The sequence below is a fragment of the Galeopterus variegatus genome, unplaced genomic scaffold, assembly GCF_000696425.1.
Source record: "Galeopterus variegatus unplaced genomic scaffold, G_variegatus-3.0.2 Scaffold203, whole genome shotgun sequence".
Taxonomy (NCBI): Eukaryota; Metazoa; Chordata; class Mammalia; order Dermoptera; family Cynocephalidae; genus Galeopterus; species Galeopterus variegatus.
In genome coordinates, this window is record NW_007726314.1 from 494416 (window position 1) to 511463 (window position 17048).

At 46.1% G+C, this 17048-nt stretch overlaps 1 protein-coding gene and 1 long non-coding RNA gene across 7 annotated transcripts in view; one reads left to right on the forward strand and one right to left on the reverse strand.

The window, feature by feature from the left end:
- Positions 1-11631, forward strand: part of ARIH2 (ariadne RBR E3 ubiquitin protein ligase 2) — a 57169-nt gene extending 45538 nt beyond the window's left edge. For 2 of the 6 annotated variants that reach the window (XM_008565752.1, XM_008565757.1), the window contains 10 exons: positions 827-948; positions 1951-2060; positions 3670-3787; positions 4752-4802; positions 4893-4914; positions 6935-7086; positions 7720-7863; positions 8487-8555; positions 10300-10439; positions 10664-11631. In XM_008565752.1, coding sequence (XP_008563974.1) covers positions 827-948; positions 1951-2060; positions 3670-3787; positions 4752-4802; positions 4893-4914; positions 6935-7086; positions 7720-7863; positions 8487-8555; positions 10300-10439; positions 10664-10688 — 953 coding nt within the window. In that variant the 3' untranslated portion in view covers positions 10689-11631. Of the gene's footprint in view, positions 1-826; positions 949-1950; positions 2061-3669; positions 3788-4751; positions 4803-4892; positions 4915-6934; positions 7087-7719; positions 7864-8042; positions 8279-8486; positions 8556-10299; positions 10440-10663 lie in introns of those variants that run through there. The other 4 variants (XM_008565753.1, XM_008565756.1, XM_008565754.1 and 1 more) reach the window with 4 other exon arrangements.
- A 1277-nt stretch (positions 11632-12908) lies between these two features.
- Positions 12909-16974, reverse strand: LOC103584928. Its single transcript, XR_550028.1, has 5 exons — positions 16876-16974; positions 15640-15730; positions 14578-14699; positions 13683-13848; positions 12909-13160 (listed from the first exon to the last, which is right to left on the reverse strand). It is a non-coding gene; the product is annotated as an uncharacterized LOC103584928 (long non-coding RNA).
- Between the last annotated feature and the right edge of the window lie 74 nt (positions 16975-17048).

Consider the following 17048-nt stretch of genomic DNA (forward strand, 5'->3'; position numbering starts at 1 on the left):
TACTGTGACTTGCTGATATCAAAACTAATTAGCATCACCTTAATTGGTATCTGCAAAATCACATGCATGGGGTTTTTTTGTTGTTTTTTTTTTTATGGCGGCTGGCTGGTATGGAGATGCATATAATATTTAACACCATAAAACTAAATTGGTAGTAAAGAACCCTATATAAGGATTTTAAAAATGATGTTGTTATTTTAGTTATTTGTTATAATTTGGGTTAATATTTTAGTCACATCAGTGTGAACATACGTTAGTTTTTCTCTTCTTTGAATAAACTCTGTTGCTTTTTTTTTTCTTTTTTTTTTGTCTTTTGTCTTTTTCCGTGTCTGGCAATGGATCGCAACCCTCAGTGTTGCCCCCGTACCGGACCGGGGACCGGCAATGGGATCGCAACCCTCGGCGTTGCTCCCGTGCCTCACTCAACCAGTGAGCGGGAACCGGTCCGTATGTGGGATCCGAACCCTCGGGCGGGAGCGCCGCCGCGCTTCCCAAGCGGCGCACTATCCAGTGCACCACCGGGCCGGCCCTTTTTTTTCTTTTTTTAAAAGATGACCAGTAAGGGGATCTTAACCCTTGACTTGGTGTTGTCAGCACCACACTCACCCAGTGAGCAAACCGGCCATCCCTATATGGGATCCGAACCCGTGTCCCTGGTGCTATCAGCACCGCACTCTCCCGAGTGAGCCACGGGCCGGCCCAAACTCTGTTGCTTTGAGGGTTACTTACGTGGAATCTGAATTTGTTGGTTGAACCCAGTGGGCAAGTATATTGTTGTTGTGTCTTCTGTAATACGATTGTCCATTAGGTTGTCTTTGTTCAACAGGAGTCTCCTGTATGGCTCAGGACTGTCCACTTCGTACACCAGAGGACTTTGTGTTTCCGTTGCTTCCCAATGAAGAATTGAGAGACAAATACAGGCGCTACCTCTTTAGGGACTATGTGGAGGTATGACCAGCCCCTATTGTTCTGCCCTCTGTCTTCCTGGGCCTACCTTCCATCAAACATCACCACAGTTATTTACTTTATAGACTAGGCTGCCATTAGGTGCTATTGTTTAAAGAAAGAGCTTCATGGCTTTAAAAAAAGTTTGAAAACCACTAGAGTGGTAGGGAAAAACACAGGCCCTAGAGTCAGACCAACCACTGTGTGAATCCCAGGTCTGTTGCTTCCATGCTGTGTGAGCATTGACCCATTATTTTACCTCTCTGATTCTTGGTTTTTTCTTCCATAGAATGGACAGATATCTCCACTTTACACAGTTATGTAAACAATCTATTGTATGCCAGGTATGAACGCACAAGTCAGGCATATCTCAGGAGTTGCTGTTGCATTCTCTTCACTGTATGATTTAGCGCAGAGAAGGGCTGTTGCTACTTGAGCAATTTGAAAACTTGTCCAGGATTCCAGTATGATCAATTTTGAAGTCCTTTCCTTCTACTGGGCTACCTGTTGGGCTTGCTGATTCTATGCAGCATAGTTTTCATCTTTGTCTTTTATGCCTAAGCTTTATTGGATTGATTTATGGTCAGGGTCTTCTCCCACACGTGCTATAGGATAAACAGAAGGTGTTGCTGTTTGTGCTCTTTGCTGTGTTTGATAGATTCCGGAGGGTTGTTGAACCCCTTATGCACAGCTGACTGGGCTGTGTTCCTTTTTAGCCCTCATCCATAGGCACTTTCATCTCACAGATACAATTCTGTATTCTGTTTAGTAATATAATCTTAGATCGTTCTAGTGAGTTGCTAACTGGTTTAAGCTAAACATTCAAAGGTCCTCTTCAGTATCTGCCTAATACCTGGTCTTCATGACATCCATCCTGAATTTGTATAGCCCCTTAATGTAAGTCCTCAGCTGGAAGAACAGAATGCATTTGAGCACTCAGGAGGGTCTACTTTGGGAGCAGTAACTAAGGGATGTCCTTATTGCTTCTCCTTGGTGTGTTCACAGAGTCATTACCAGCTCCAGCTGTGCCCTGGTGCAGACTGCCCCATGGTTATTCGGGTACAGGAGCCTAGAGCTCGTCGAGTGCAGTGCAATCGGTGCAATGAGGTCTTCTGGTAAGAGTGAGTGTGGGTGCTGAGCAGCCCTGGGTTCATACCCCATCTTCCTCCAAAGCACCTCTGCTGTTGGTCTATGTGAAGGTGGGATTGGGAGAAGCGGGGTCTCTGAGCCAGAAGAGCAACTCTGCTCCAAGTAGGCAAGTTTGTACCCAACATCTCATGTTCCATGAGGTGTTTGATAAATGCTCCATCTGGAAACAAGGAAGTGGCACAGATTCTTGGAGAATGTGTTATAGTTTATGCTACTACGACACAAGGCCCAGAGATAGTATGTGTCTATGTGGGTATGTATCTGCCTACACATGTAATTCACATATTACTGTGTTTGAAAGCTACCACCTTCAACATATTAATCTTTCTCTGTCTTGGCCTTTCTTGGCTAATTTTTATAAAACTGTAATTCATAAACATATTCTATATTGACTCAAAGTTCATTCCATTCAATAAAATATCATGGGAATAGATAAAGTTTAGCGAAGGCTTACCAGGTGACAGGCACTATCCTGATCATTTTGCCTGCACTATCACAACAACTGTGTATGATTGAAATTGTTGTTACCCTTATGTTCCAGGTGAAGAAATTGAAGTGCCGGGTAAACTTGCTAGTAAATGGCAGAGCCATAATTTAGGTCCAGATCTGTCTCTTAACTGTGCCTCCCCAGAGGATTTGTGGTGAGGCTTCACAGAAACTACATGGAAAATGTGATGTGTCTGTACACACTTGCCTGCCTTTCAGTACATTGTTGAGGGGCTCTGTGGCCCACCAAAGGTTAAGAACCACTAATGTAATTGCTCTTCATCCTCATGTCCCCATTATGAACTTCTTTCCCTGGGGCATGAGTTCAGCTATCTGCCTAAGGGCCTTTGCTATCCACAAAGTACTGTTGGCTTGAACAAAAGGGAAATTGAAAACATGGAAGTCTAGCCTGATGCATATTGGAGTGTTTTTCTTTTTCTTTTCTTTTCTTTTTTTTTTTTCGTCACCAGTGTCGCGCCCGCACCACGCTCAACCAGGGAGCGGACCGGTCTCTATATGGGATCTGAACACTCAGCGGGAGGGCCGCCGCTCTCCGAAGCGCCACACTCTACCGAGTGTGCCACCGGGCCGGCCCTCTTTTTTTATTTTAAATTTCAAGTGTCATCAGATGTGTCATGACCCTGCAGGTTTCTCAGGTTCTGGCATTTGTGCATCTTGTGTGCACATGTCTGGCTGAGAGGTGAGGCAAGGCTTCCATAAGTGGATCTCAGTCCTTTCTTGGGTCTGAGCCAAGGGGTCCTTCTCAGAGCACCTCACCGTGTCCTTTGAGAGGCTGAGCTCTGTGTTTGACATCCTTTCAGGAAGGATTGACACCACACAGATACTTAAACAGAAATATTTTATTTGGGCATATTGAGAGGATATCTTAGAAGGGCTCAAGTTGAAGAGATGTTCATATCATATTCCAGTATAATCCTGGGTAAGTAAAGGTCCCAAAGGCCTTCAGAGGTGAGTTGACCTCTTTGAAAAGCTCTAACTCAGGATCTGTTGGCTTGGACAAAAGGAAAATTTAAAACATCGGACCCCAACTTGACTAATATTTGAATGTTTTTCTTTTCTGATTTTAAGTTTCAAGTGTCGTCAGATGTATCATGCCCCAACAGACTGCGCCACGATCCGGAAATGGCTCACGAAGTGTGCAGACGACTCTGAAACGGCCAACTACATTAGTGCCCACACTAAAGACGTAAGGACCATATCTTACCTGTCATAAATCTGCCCTCCTTAGTGCTGCCCAGGGCCTTGTCCTGAAGATTTTCCATCTGAGAGCAGAACACCCAGAGCCTCAGGGCCCTTGGTGGGGGCTGTGGACCCTTACTCAGACTTGGTAGAGTTAGCAGCAGTTTATCATAGGTTGCATTGTGTGTGTTTATTTTAATAAACCAAAATGCCTGGAAAAGTTTGACCCAAAGGGGAGTTAGAAGAAAACTATTTTTTATTGATTACCTACCAGGCTTTAACAGCCCTGGTAAGGAGGTGGTTAATAGCCAAACCTGATAAATAGCAAGCCAAGGTCTGGCCAGTTCTCATTTTGAAGCTTCCCATAGGAAAGCATGGCCTACAGGCTCTAGGGGCCATTGTACCCTGTGCCAGTCACTCACTGAGTCAATGTACTCACAAGTATACCTGTGATGGTGACGTCATTAGCATAGTTTTCTTCATGGCAGTGTGAGAGCACAGCATCAGACTGATCTCTGCATCGCTGCCAGCATCTCTTGAATAAGAGAAAGGAGCTTAAGAGGTGGTTTCCTTGCCCTCTTTTGGAAGCAGAAGTCCAGGCAAGCTGACCAGGACTTAATCCAGGGTGGCAGCTCTTGTGCATCTTTGGCAGTCCTCCCAGTCAGGCAGACTTTCTGCTGATTCAGCCAGTGCTTAATCTAAGTGGCTTCAAGGCAGGGACAGATGGTGGAAAGCAGGGACAGTTGGTGGAGCTCAGCTGGTGCTTCAAGTGTTTCAAAGCCAAACATGCTGACCTCATTTCCTTGAATTGCTATTCCAGCCTCAGCGACCTGCCACATTTAAGTGAGATGCTCCTCCCCAGAAGTGCTCACACGATGAGCTACTGGGCACATGTGCCAGGAGCTTTGTGTAATTTGTCTTAGAACCGGCCTGATGTGTGTGAGCCTAACGGCGCCCTTCTGTCTCCTCAGTGTCCCAAGTGCAACATCTGCATTGAGAAGAATGGAGGCTGCAATCACATGGTGAGCAGAAGCCTGTACACTTTGCATGTGTGACATGGAGCCTTTGGTCAGCGTGCCCTTAATGTGTTCTCTTCTGTTTCCCTCTGACAGCAATGCTCCAAGTGTAAACACGGTGAGTCCCAGGCTTGGTACTAAGGCCCGGTGGCACAGTCTGTTTCTTGTGCTTAGGTCTCCATTGCTTATTTAGTGAATACTTTTGTAGTGAAATGGCAAAACAAAGGGGAGCCTCATCACTTATCATCATAATAAATGGCATAAAGCAGTGCTTGATTTTTATTTGTTTTTTATTTTTTGGTCCCTCTTATAATCCCACTGCCATTTTGCTGACACATGTAGTCAGAAGTCAAGTTTGGGATGACCCTCATGATCCTCAGTCATCCAAGAAGATTTTAGTGTGTTTTTATTCTTTTTGGCAAGGTAGGTAAGTAGCATGGGGCTTATGTATGCTACGTTATAGATACCACAGAGCAGGCTATACATGCTTTTACCAGAGGTAGTAAAATAATTTTTCCTTGGTTTTATAAAGCTTCCGGAGAAGGATTTGATCTGGTCTTTCAGGCCCCCTTCATCTATCAGGAACAGTTTACATAGCTAGAATCTGTTGATTTTGCTTTCCTTCCTGCCAGATCAAGTGAAGAAACAAAATTTCTTCAAGTAGAAAAAAAAGTCTTAGTAGGTATCCTACATAATTGTTTTGATGCTGACCAGGAGACCCTGAGAATTTCTCTTTGTAAGGGCCCATGCTAATGCTATTCCCAGGAGCCCTCTGCAGTCAATGGACATGACAGAGTTTTAGCCAGGAATAGTGACTCTTACATGTAGAACAAAGATAGGCCAAGGATAGTGGCGCATTTCCTTGGTGAGGCCCACTGTCCATGTGCGTGTGTTTGAGTGAGAGAAGAGTGTATCACACACTTAGAAACAGTGTATAAGACACACGTACAGTTTAAAGAATGACAAACACCCCAATACCCACAACATTCCTAGTGCTTAAAAGCTCCTTGTGTGCCCCTACCCAGCATAATCTCCCTGTCCCTCCACACCCAGAGTTAACTATTATCCCTTGCTTTGCTGTATAGTTATGCCACCTCTAAGGGCAACCCTAAGCAATGTGTTATTCTTCAAAACAGTAGCAAGCACCAGATAGCTGATTAAGGCAATGGCAATGTTGCCACTGTTAGGTGAAGGCTACCAGGAGAAGAGAAGTTGAATGACCTCTGGCTCTCTGTGTTTGGCTTTATATTCCCTAAAACTTTATATGAGCTCCTATTCAGAAGTCAGTGAGCCAGGTTATGAGAGTGAATCCTGGAAACAGGGTTTTACCACTGTTAGGGACTCTGGCAGAGACCAAATGTAGACCAGGTATTGGACATCTAAGCACTGGGGTTGGCCTCTCTCCATTAGACTGCAACAATTTTGGGGCGGGGGGGGGCAGCTGGCTTGTAAGGGGGTATGAACCCTCGACCTTGGTGTTATAACATCGTACTCTAACCAACTGAAATAACCTGCCAGCCCTAGACTGCAACAGTTATTTAGATGAATAATGTCCATAAGGGGATCATTATTTTTCCCTCTGGCTTCCTCAGTGTGGAAGCAGAATCATAATTCTGAGTATGAACTATGAACTATAGTTTTTATAGAAATGTGCTGTTTAAAAAAAAAAGAAAAAGGGAAAAGGCCTTTATTATCAGGTTCGTGTTTAAAAATCTTCCCGGGACAAGTGTTGTGAGGGTGGGAGGTAGTCAGGAAGGCAGTTTGTACAGACAATGAGTGTTCTGGATAACCACGTGAGCCTCAGACAAGTTTTTGCTTCTCACAGTGGCATTGATACAGCAGACCAGTACAGTCAGCATCTGCCTGTGTTGGATTAATAAGGCACATAGCTGTACATGTGCTCATGGAATGGAGAATACCCTTAGGCCATTGTTCTTATCTGCAAGGATAAGCTACAAGGACAGTAGGATATCTCAGGGATGAGAGGTGCACATTCCTTTTGGAAAGAGGCACTCTTGGGAAATTCTGGTCAGGTGACCCCTCTGGAGCAGGGTCTGTTCGTCCTTGTGCTTTGTCTATGCCTTGGAGGATTGTGGGGTTGTCTCGTTTGTAAATGGCTCTTCCTCTGTTCTGTACAGACTTCTGTTGGATGTGTCTAGGAGACTGGAAGACTCATGGCAGCGAATACTACGAGTGTAGTCGGTACAAGGAGAATCCTGACATTGTCAACCAGAGCCAGCAAGCCCAGGCCAGGGAGGCCCTCAAGAAGTACTTGTTCTACTTTGAGAGGGTAGGAATCCTTTCCTGCACCTGCCTCTACCCCTGCCCCTCCAGTTGGCCTGCTAAGATGGGATTCCCAGTGGCTGGTAGCCAGAGCCAGCCTGTGCACATAGAAGTCAGAGGATGGAGCCCCTGAAGTGGCTCTGGGTGCTACCTCTATAGATGTGGCTTTCGGGCTCTACAGGGCAGTCACAGCTGACGGGGAAGGACCTGGTACTGACCTTAGTTCAGTGGTAGATGGAAGGACAATGAAGGGCTATTAAACAGTCTTTTCCATCCACGTTAGTAGTCATTTAAGAGAGCAGTTCCTCTCAGGGAGACCCTTCATAAGCCCGCAGAGATGACACATTTGGTCTCTAAGCATAGTAGACCAGCGAGGGCCTGGCTTTGCTTAGTCCTCCTGGTTGGTATCCTATTGCACCAGAGAGGCGGAGTGATCTGACAGGCAGACAGTTTCTCTGGACAGGGTTAGAAGTGTGGACTAGACCCCATCTCCTGGATTCTCAAGTACACACAGTCCACATAAGTTAGAGGAGTCTGTGGCCATGCCCTGCCAGCCAAACTCTCTGTCCTGAATTCCTTTGTGGACCTCTGCACCTTCCTAGGACTCCTGTAGTTCTCCCCTTTCTTCTGTGTCCTGTAGTGGGAAAACCACAACAAAAGCTTGCAGCTAGAGGCACAAACATACCAGCGTATTCACGAGAAGATTCAGGAAAGGGTCATGAATAATCTGGGGACATGGATTGACTGGCAGTACCTACAGAATGCTGCGAAGCTCTTGGCCAAGGTATCTACCACCTCACTCTTCCTATCCCTAGTCCATTGCCTGGCCCTGTTAGGCACAGACCTCTGAGGATGGAAGGCTCTATGTGAGGTGGGGGTGGGGGTGGGGGTGGAAGTGCATCCTGTACAGCGCTACATGCTTCTCATTATGGGTCCACATTTCCTTGTGGTGTGCTGACCAAGGACATAGCCCTCTGCTGGCTGTCCAGAGGATCTCCAAGAAGAGTGTTCCACTGCCTTTGCCTGCAGGGGAAACTAGAACCTTTTTCTTCTTTGTCCCATCTATACATCACTCAAAGGAAAATGAGGGATTGTCTTTGGACAAGTATTGAGATAGATGTGTGGACTCTGATGTCCAACTCGAGAGGGAAAAGCCATTGAGGCAGCTGCTGGTAATAAATCACAGTTTGAAAAAGGAACTGTGGGTGTTCTGTGACTATTTTTGTTTCAGTTTTCCCTGTGTCTTCCCTCAATTCATCCTCTCTTTGGCTTGATTTAATTTCTTTCAGGCCCATACTTGTACAGCCAGACTAATTTACCTGGTGGGGTAAGAATTGTAAGGGACACCAGAGATGTGGGTAGGTTAGAATCAGAGACACAGGTCCCTTCTCTTCTCTCCTATTGCAGTGTCGATACACCCTGCAATACACTTACCCATATGCATACTACATGGAGTCTGGACCCAGGAAGAAGCTGGTAAGCCAAAGCAATCCCTCCACTCTGTCCTGTTAGCTTCAGAGATACCTTTGTCTACCAGCACTTTGCAGGAGAGAGGGGAGGGACCAGACCCTGGTCATTGGGAGGGCAAATCAAAACAAAACTGTCTAATTAGGGCCGGCCTGTGGCTCACTTGGGAGAGTGCGGTGCTGATAACACCAAGGCCACAGGTTCGGATCCCATATAGGGATGGCCGGTTTGCTCACTGGGTGAGCGTGGTGCTGACAACACCAAGTCAAGGGTTAAGGTCCCCTTACCGGTCATCTTTTTAAAAAAAAAAAAAAAAAAGAAAAGAAAACTGTCTAATTATAAAATTTCCATTTCTACTCTGGCCATCTCCAAAATAGATCTCAAGTTCTGTCATTTTCTGTAATATTAAGGCAGATGCACCTAAGCCCCTGAACAACTATATTTTAAGCAATTGGCTGAAAAGGTCTGTGGCCACTTGGAATGCCAATACCCATGCTTTGGGAGGATATTCAGCATGCATGTCCCTGAGTTATATTGTCCTTGTTTTACTTTTGTTTAATTCTTTATCTTAGATATGGGTTGTTTCCTGCTGTTTATAAACTAGTTTACATTTATTGTTTAAATATTGGAAAACATAGAAAAGCATTTCCACCGTCTGTAATCCCACCAGAAAGAAATGACGTTTAATTCTTTATCTTAGATATGGGTTGTTTCCTGCTGTTTATAAACTAGTTTACATTTATTATTTAAATATTGGAAAACATAGAAAAGCATTTCCACCGTCTGTAATCCCACCAGAAAGAAATGACGACTGTTATCGTTATCCAGCCTTTTAAAATTAATTTATATATATAATCAAGGTTATGTAGAACATTTTATTTTTACAGCTGTTGCCATTTACCAGACTGGTAAATACCTTTTTTTCCCCTTCTTATTTATTTTTTTTTTCTTTTTCTTTTTCTTTTTTTTTATTCTTTCTTTCTCTTATGTACATATCATTTTTTTAATGGCTGCATAAATGTATCATCATATGGTTGTACCATCATTTAGGACATTTATTGTTTCTCTTTTTCACTATTATAAGTAGGACATTAAGGAGCATCTTTTTTTATTGAAACAATTGATTATACATATTTGTGGGATACAGAGCTGAATATCAATACCTCTGTACAATGTGTGATGATCAAATCAGGATGTTAAGCTTATTCATCATTACAAAATGTAATCATTCTGTATGTTCGTTAACCAATTTCTCGCTAACCTCCCTGCCTCTTTCCCTTTCCCACCTCTAGTAACCACAGTTCTGTTCTCTTCCCCCTCCCCTCACCCCACGCCCACAGTTCTGTTCTCTTGAAGAGCATCTTTGTGCACAATGCTTTATCTCCTTAGATGTAGAATTACTAAGTCAAATGGTTTGGGTATTTTTAAGGCTCTTGATTTGCAGAAGGGTTGAAAAAATGGAAAGTGTTCAGTGAATACAGTGTGAATACAGTGTCTGAGAATATCCATTTTTACTTGCTTTTGCAGTATTTCTCTATATGTTGGGAGCATTCTCTTCAGTGGCTTAAACTCTTCCCCATCCTTTGGGGTAGAGGGAGAGTGTGGTCTTGCCATTTCGCCATACTCTTCAAGTAGCCTTTTGTTTGGATTCTGGCTCTGGGCACAGGGCATAGAACTGCTCTCTGAGGACAGTGTCAGGGTTGTCTGTAGCTCAAGCGAGCCTGAGGTGCTGCCTGTACCCCTCCATCTGCAGGCCCTGCCCCGGCTACAGCCCCTTCTCCTTTTGACCCTCCTGCTCTACCCATACAGTTTGAATACCAGCAGGCTCAGCTGGAGGCTGAGATTGAAAACCTCTCATGGAAAGTGGAGCGTGCAGACAGCTATGACAGAGGGGTAGGTGCCTCTTATCCCCCTGGACCCTGTATTGCAGGTAAGGGAGGACTGGCATAGTAATAGGTGACAGGGTTGTTAGCATGGGAAGTGGAAGCTGGGTGAGAAGGGTGGGAAAGGCAATGCTTTTGAACCCTTGGAGCCCCTGACATGGTGGGTGTGGCTTTGGCTACTCCCTACTCTGGGGACTGGGCCATGCAAGCACCTATCTTGCTTCCCTGATGCAGGATTTGGAGAACCAGATGCATATAGCGGAACAGCGGAGGAGAACCCTGCTGAAGGATTTCCATGACACCTAAGTTGGGACATGAATGTGCCAGGGTGAGGAAGATGTGGCTGTGAGGTCTTCTGGCTGCGATACTGCATGCTGCAGGCTCTGCCTTTCATGACCCCAGGCGACAGCTAGGGCCCCACTCCTGAGAGACACTGGCAACACACCTCTTAGTCAATTTCTGTTTTCTTCTCATCTTTTTGCTTTTTGTTTCTACCAGGGTAGAAGCTATGTTGAATTGGCATCTTTTCAGGACTTTTAGTACTCCCTGGATGGTTGTTGGGAGGGAGGAAAAGTTTTTTCCAAATGGCTATTAATAGTATTAGATCATTACAACTTATGTAATTTTAAAGGTTGTACAATTATATAAAAAACAAAGGCAACCAAACCATAGGATAACACAGAGCCCTTTTTAAAAATAAATTGGCATTGGAGTGTTTTACCCTCTAGCTATTTTACTTAGAATGTAACATATGCTGCCCACCCATCCTGCCTCAGAATGTCTGTACTGCAAGAGGGCCCCAGGGTGGCCTCTGCTTTTCAAATTCACATGTTTGACCACACCTGGAGTCCCAAGGAAAGAGCAAGGTGGCAGATGGTGGGGAATTGAGTTGGTCTGTGTAATGGGCGTGGAGCACAGGGAGTCACATCATGCCTTCTGCCTTACCTTGGCACTAAGGAGACAGTACAGAAGAGGGTCTTCTTGCTAAGAGGTGTCTCTGGTGGCACTGTGTGTCTGTGGGCTCATCTTTATTCTTGAAAGTGAGGTTTACCTGGGCTAGAGCCCACAGCAAAACATAGATGGGCTTGTGGCCCTCCAGACTAGGGGTTCAGCATGGTGTTTCCTTTTGTCTCCTAAAGATAGAGATCCACTTTTGAAGGGAATTGTTCCTCCAAATAAATTTGTTTTACCTTGGTCCCTTCTTTTTTGCCAGTATTCAAGTGGTGTAACTCTGACCAGGGTCACATGTGACCATACCTGACACTGTCTTGCTGCACCATCATCTGGTGAACATCAGGGTGGGAGTTCAACATGGCCCTCCCAAGGGCACTGGCCTTCCTGGCTCAGAGGCCAGGTTTGCACAGGTTGTTTTCATATTGCCTGGAGCATGTCCAACAGTTGCTTTGGGGTGGGTTGTGCTCCCCTTACCTGGTTCCAGCTGTCAGATGACACCACCTCTGTGGTCTGGGAGTCTAAACCCAGGAGAGTCCTTGGTTTGCGGTCCCAGCTTCTGTACTAGGAGGGGCTGGCCAGAGGAAAGGACCAGCTTTTGGACAGCTGAGTGCAGGGAGCAAGTGGTTTGCTTGGTGTCCTACCTGTCCTGAACCTGGACCTGTGATCTCTAGGGTTCCTGTGGCTTTGCTCAGTGCCTCCACTCTGAGATGAACAGACTGCCCATACTCAACAGGGCTTCCTTGACCTCCTGGGATAACTGACAGGGAAATCTGTGACTATTGTGGAAATTATTTGATATTCAGACATTTTCACCCCCCGTCAGCGATTTCCCAGGTACCATATAAGCTGTAAAACAGAGTAATTCTTGAAGACAGAGGAAATCTGTGACTGTCGGGGTCATGGGGTACATGGCTGGCTGCAGGTTCCCTTTCTCTCCCCTCAGGTTTTGTCTCTTCCTGTTGTCCCCAGCGAGGGAGGGGGGCTGTGGGGTAGACTGGGAGGACAAGTTAGGAGTGAGTGTAGCAAATGAACCCAGAATGGAACAGTGGGGGAGCTAACTGTGAATGAGGAGAGTGCCTGCTGCTGGACCTAGGGGTGAGCTGTGAATGCTGTGTTAGCATATGGACTGGCATCTGAGCATCTGGAGCCTTTATCTCTCCATTGAGTCTTTTCTGTGGCACCACCATGGCACAAGACCTGAGTTGCAGCTCTGCACTGTATGTCACACCCCGGGCATCTTTTGGACTGCACATTTGCCATGTTCCGCACTTGCATTCATCTGTGGTCCTGAGCACTAGAGCTGCAGGGTGTTCTGTGCTCAGACCATAGCCTGTAGCTGTTAAACCTGTGGAGAGCTTCCTTTTGTGCCCCCAGTGGCTGTCCTTTGTAAACATTATCAGGAAGATGGGAAATGTCAGGCAGAATTTCTGCCCTACAAAGGAAGAAGAGAAAGGAAGACAGTGTTTTTCATGAATTTACCATATTTTGTTTTTCTTCCAAGAAAAAGTTACTTGAGGCAATGTCATCTGCTCAAAGTTGAGTGGTTTATTCAAAATAAACTAAGTTTCTGATTATAAAAATGTGTGTGTAGTCTTTCTTCAAAGGGTACAAGTAGCCGCCTGAGCCACAGAGGGTTCTGGCCAGTGAGCACCAGATGAGGGCCTTCTGACTGGCCAGGCCCCTCCTCCAGAAGTCTGTGAAGACCCCACTGGCCAGACTTGGCTCTGCCTTTCTTCTCTTTCTGGCTGTACGGGAAGAGGGCACCTGTAAGTGGTCCCTGTGGAGGGAAGTAGAATATCCTGGCAGTTTTCCTCTACCTCCCTGGGTGCAGGCTGAATCATTCCCCACCACAAACAGATGTCAGGATTGTGGTAGAGCATACTGATACAAATGCCCCAAACTCCCATTCAGAAAATCCCTGGCTCCCTCCAAACCAGACATGGAAGCATAGGGCCATGGAGTATGGCATGGGGAATTGTGGCTTCACAGGGGCCCTGAGGGTTATGAAGAGATGACTCGGCACAGAAAATGGAAGTGTTTGGAGTCTAATCCCAAGAAAGGAAATGGGGTTTGGGTTTTGATTGAGGGTCCACATTTGTGGTATCAGAGGTGGCAGCAGCTGCATTGGTAGGTAGCTCCAGAGCTGTGGGCAGCATGCACAGGGCAGTTGAGGCCAGAAGAGACCTCACATACTGCCAGTCTGAACTCCACAGCTGCTCCTCTTTGGACCTCAGGTGTGCCAAGCTCTATGCTTGGCACCTGAGCATACAGTGGTGTGCAAAAGATGCATAGGCTTTACCTTCCAGGAGTCTCCAGTCCAACCGGGTCACAGATGGAATTGGTCACTAGTGAATGTTTTTACTGGGGCAGTAAGGCCAAGAGCTGAAGGACTACACATGCACAGGGCCATCCCTGCAGAGCAGTGGACAGGGCATGATGGCCTTGGCACCGTACTCTTGGTGATCCTAGAAAGGGACAAGTGGAGATAGCATATTCTAGCAAAGTCTAGAGAAGGTATTTTCCATGTCACCCCTAGGGGTTCATGCAACAAGCATGTGAGTATTACCTGTATGCCAGGCTTGGACTCTGCCATCTACCAACTAGCCAGAGTATTTCCTATCCCCACAAGACAATCACATTAACAAGGACTGAGTATGTACCCGTTTATAGTCCTCACAGCAGCCCTGTGAGGTATGTACTAACATCAACTACATTACATAGCTTTTTAAAATGATAAATAATTTGCTTAAGGCTACCACTGCTAGTAAATGGCAAAACAACAAAAAATGTTTGCTGTTAGAAACTAGAAAGTCTAATTGTTATAACACAGAACACAGCACGAAGCCCAGATTTGGCAGTGTATATAACAGCAATTGAGGTAGGACTGCCATGGCATAAAAAGAGCCAGAGGTTAAAACCTTTTTAAAAGGCTGAGAAATTCTGGTTTATGATGTGGTTGTGAAGTTCCCAAGGCTGACAGCAGGTGGAGCAAAAATGGGGGTGAGGCAGGCCCTCTGACACCTGCTTGCCTTGTGCTGTCTTGGTGATGAGCTGGCAGAGAAGCCTCTGCAGCAGTAGCCATAACTCCACTGGATACAGGTACAGGTTGTTTGTTACGTGAAATACTTGGGACCAGAACTGTTCTGGATTTCAGGTTTTTCTGGATTTTGAATATAATTTTGCATTATACTCACCAATTCAGCACCCGTAATCCGAAATCTGAAATGCTTCAATGAGCATTTCCTTGGAACATCATGTCAACACTCAATATGTTTCAGATTTTGGATCTCTGATTTTCAAATTAGGGATACTCAATCTGAAATAGAAAGGTGGAAGAATGGAGTTCAAGAAAATAGTTTAAGTGAGGATTTTATGGTGAACTAATTATAATTTTTGAAAGGCTTGAGGGAAATGGTCTCACCGTTCATTCACTGGTACCAGGAAACTATGAGGTCTTTGGTAAAATCGATTGTTGGTATTCATCATATTTAAAAATTTAGGAGATTCGTATGGTTTGGAAAAATTGAATTGCTTCTATTGTACTACTGTACTCAGAAATTTAGAGACTTCTGACCTAACTAGGGTGAATGAAAGACAAGCTGCAGGAAATTTGGGTTTTTTGGCAGTTGGATTGGAACCCTTAACCTTGGTGTTACAGAACTGTGCTCCAACAAATTGAGCCAGCTGGCCAGCCCAAGCTGCAGTAAATTTGAAAAGTCCTAAATTGATAATAGAATTTCCATCTATTTGAATCAGAAACATTTCTTTAGCAGCAATTTTATTTCTTTTGGAATTCACTTTAGGGGAAAGGGGCTAGTTCCTCACTGCCTCAGCCTCTGCGCGGGGGTTGCCTCCAGAGCTGTCCATCTGAAGTGAGATGCTGAACCACTGATGGTGTTTGGTTAGCATCCCAGCTTTAGCTTACAACAGCTCCCAGTGCTACCTGCGCCCCACCCCCCTCATCCCCTAAATGTCCAGAAACTTTTTTTGTGGGGCAGTGTTTCTCTGCAGTATCCTAAGGAGATTGACAAGGTGGTCCCTAAGGTGGCTGGATTAGTGGATGCACTTGTGCTTGGGGGACTGGTGAAACCTGCCGTTGTGTTTAGACTCTCAGGAGGCAGGAGGTGGGCCTGCCCTTGGAAACCCCTGTCCTGTCCTGACTGAGGAAACCAGAAAATGCAGATTATGCTTTTCTGGAAGGAGGGAGGAGGGGGAGGGCCTTAACTGGATAAGGAGAAACCATCAGTGAGACCTACCTTAATGGTGTCACTCTTGTCTGCATGGGTGGGATGGGGGGGACAGCTTCTGCCGTGGTGCGCGTGAATCTGCCAGAAGATAAACCCAGCCCTAGAAGAGCAGAGAGCACAGAAATGTCTTGGTACTTAACCACTGCTATGTCCCCCACCCCCCACCCCCTTTTTTTTTTTGGTGATAATCTGAGTTTAATTTTCCTCTGATGCATTAGTCCGTTTTGTGTTGCTTATAACAAAATACATGGAATTGGGTGATTTATAAAAAAAAAACGAAATTTATTGCTTATACTTTCTGAGGCTGGGAAGTCCAAAGTCCATCTGGTTGTGGCGATAGTGACCCAGGGGTCTCACATTGCAAAATGGTGGAAGCAGAGAGAGCAGAGACAACGAGAGAGAGAGAGAGAGAGAGAGAGAGAGAGAGAGAGAGAGAGAGAGAGAGAGAGAGAGACACTCTTCTTTTAAAGCCCTCAGAACCACGCCCCTGGCAACCATTTTTAACCCATTCACTACTGTACAGTTGTACAATCCAATCACCTCTTCAAGCCTCCACCTTTCAACTACCGTAATAGGATTTCCCACAGTGGGGGCTAAGTTTCTAATACATAAAACTTGGGGGACACAATTCAAGCTTCAGAGAGTTTTCGGGGGACATAATTCAATCCACTACATCTGAGGTGATGGTGTTTCAAGAGTCCTTTACCCCCTCTTCACATGTGCTTGCTTTGAGGCAAGGAGTGCTCCCATACACCTGAGCACCTGCTGCATCCCTGCAGCTTACTGTTGAGGGGCCGATCTTTCTGATGCCAGGGCTTCTCCTGCAAGCCTTCTTTGACCGCCCTGGACTGGGTCCCACTGCCTATGCAACGCAGCACATCAGGCAGCTTCTTCCTAAGGCCTGCCTCCTGCAGGACTCCCAGGGAGATCCGGATCGACTGTGCAACGGACCTCCAAGAACGCCTTCATTAAGGTCGTGGGCCCTGCTACCGCGACACCCCCAAACCGCCGCAGTATTGAGTCATCTCTTGGCACTGCCTCCTCCCTGCTGCCACTCCCCCACTGCCACTCCCAGGAGCGAGAACATGCAGACCATACTTTTCTAGAAGGAGGGAAGGGGACGTCTTAAGCCAGGAACGGAGAAACTACCAGTGGGGTCTGACTTAATGGCTCTGCTCTTGTCTCAATCTACATTTGGGGGGTTGGCTGCCGCCCTGTGGAGCGTACAGCTCTGCCTGACGGTACCTCAGCTCGGGAAGAGAAACCCCAGTGTGGGCCGGGGTCCAAGGCGCGGACAGGCCGAGTTCAACGTGGGCGAAGGCGGCTCCCGGCAGGCGCGGTATCCCCAGGCACCGTCTCCTAGTGACCGCGGCGCGCGCGGGCTCGGCGGCCGTCGTCCGGGCGACTGCGCAGCGCGG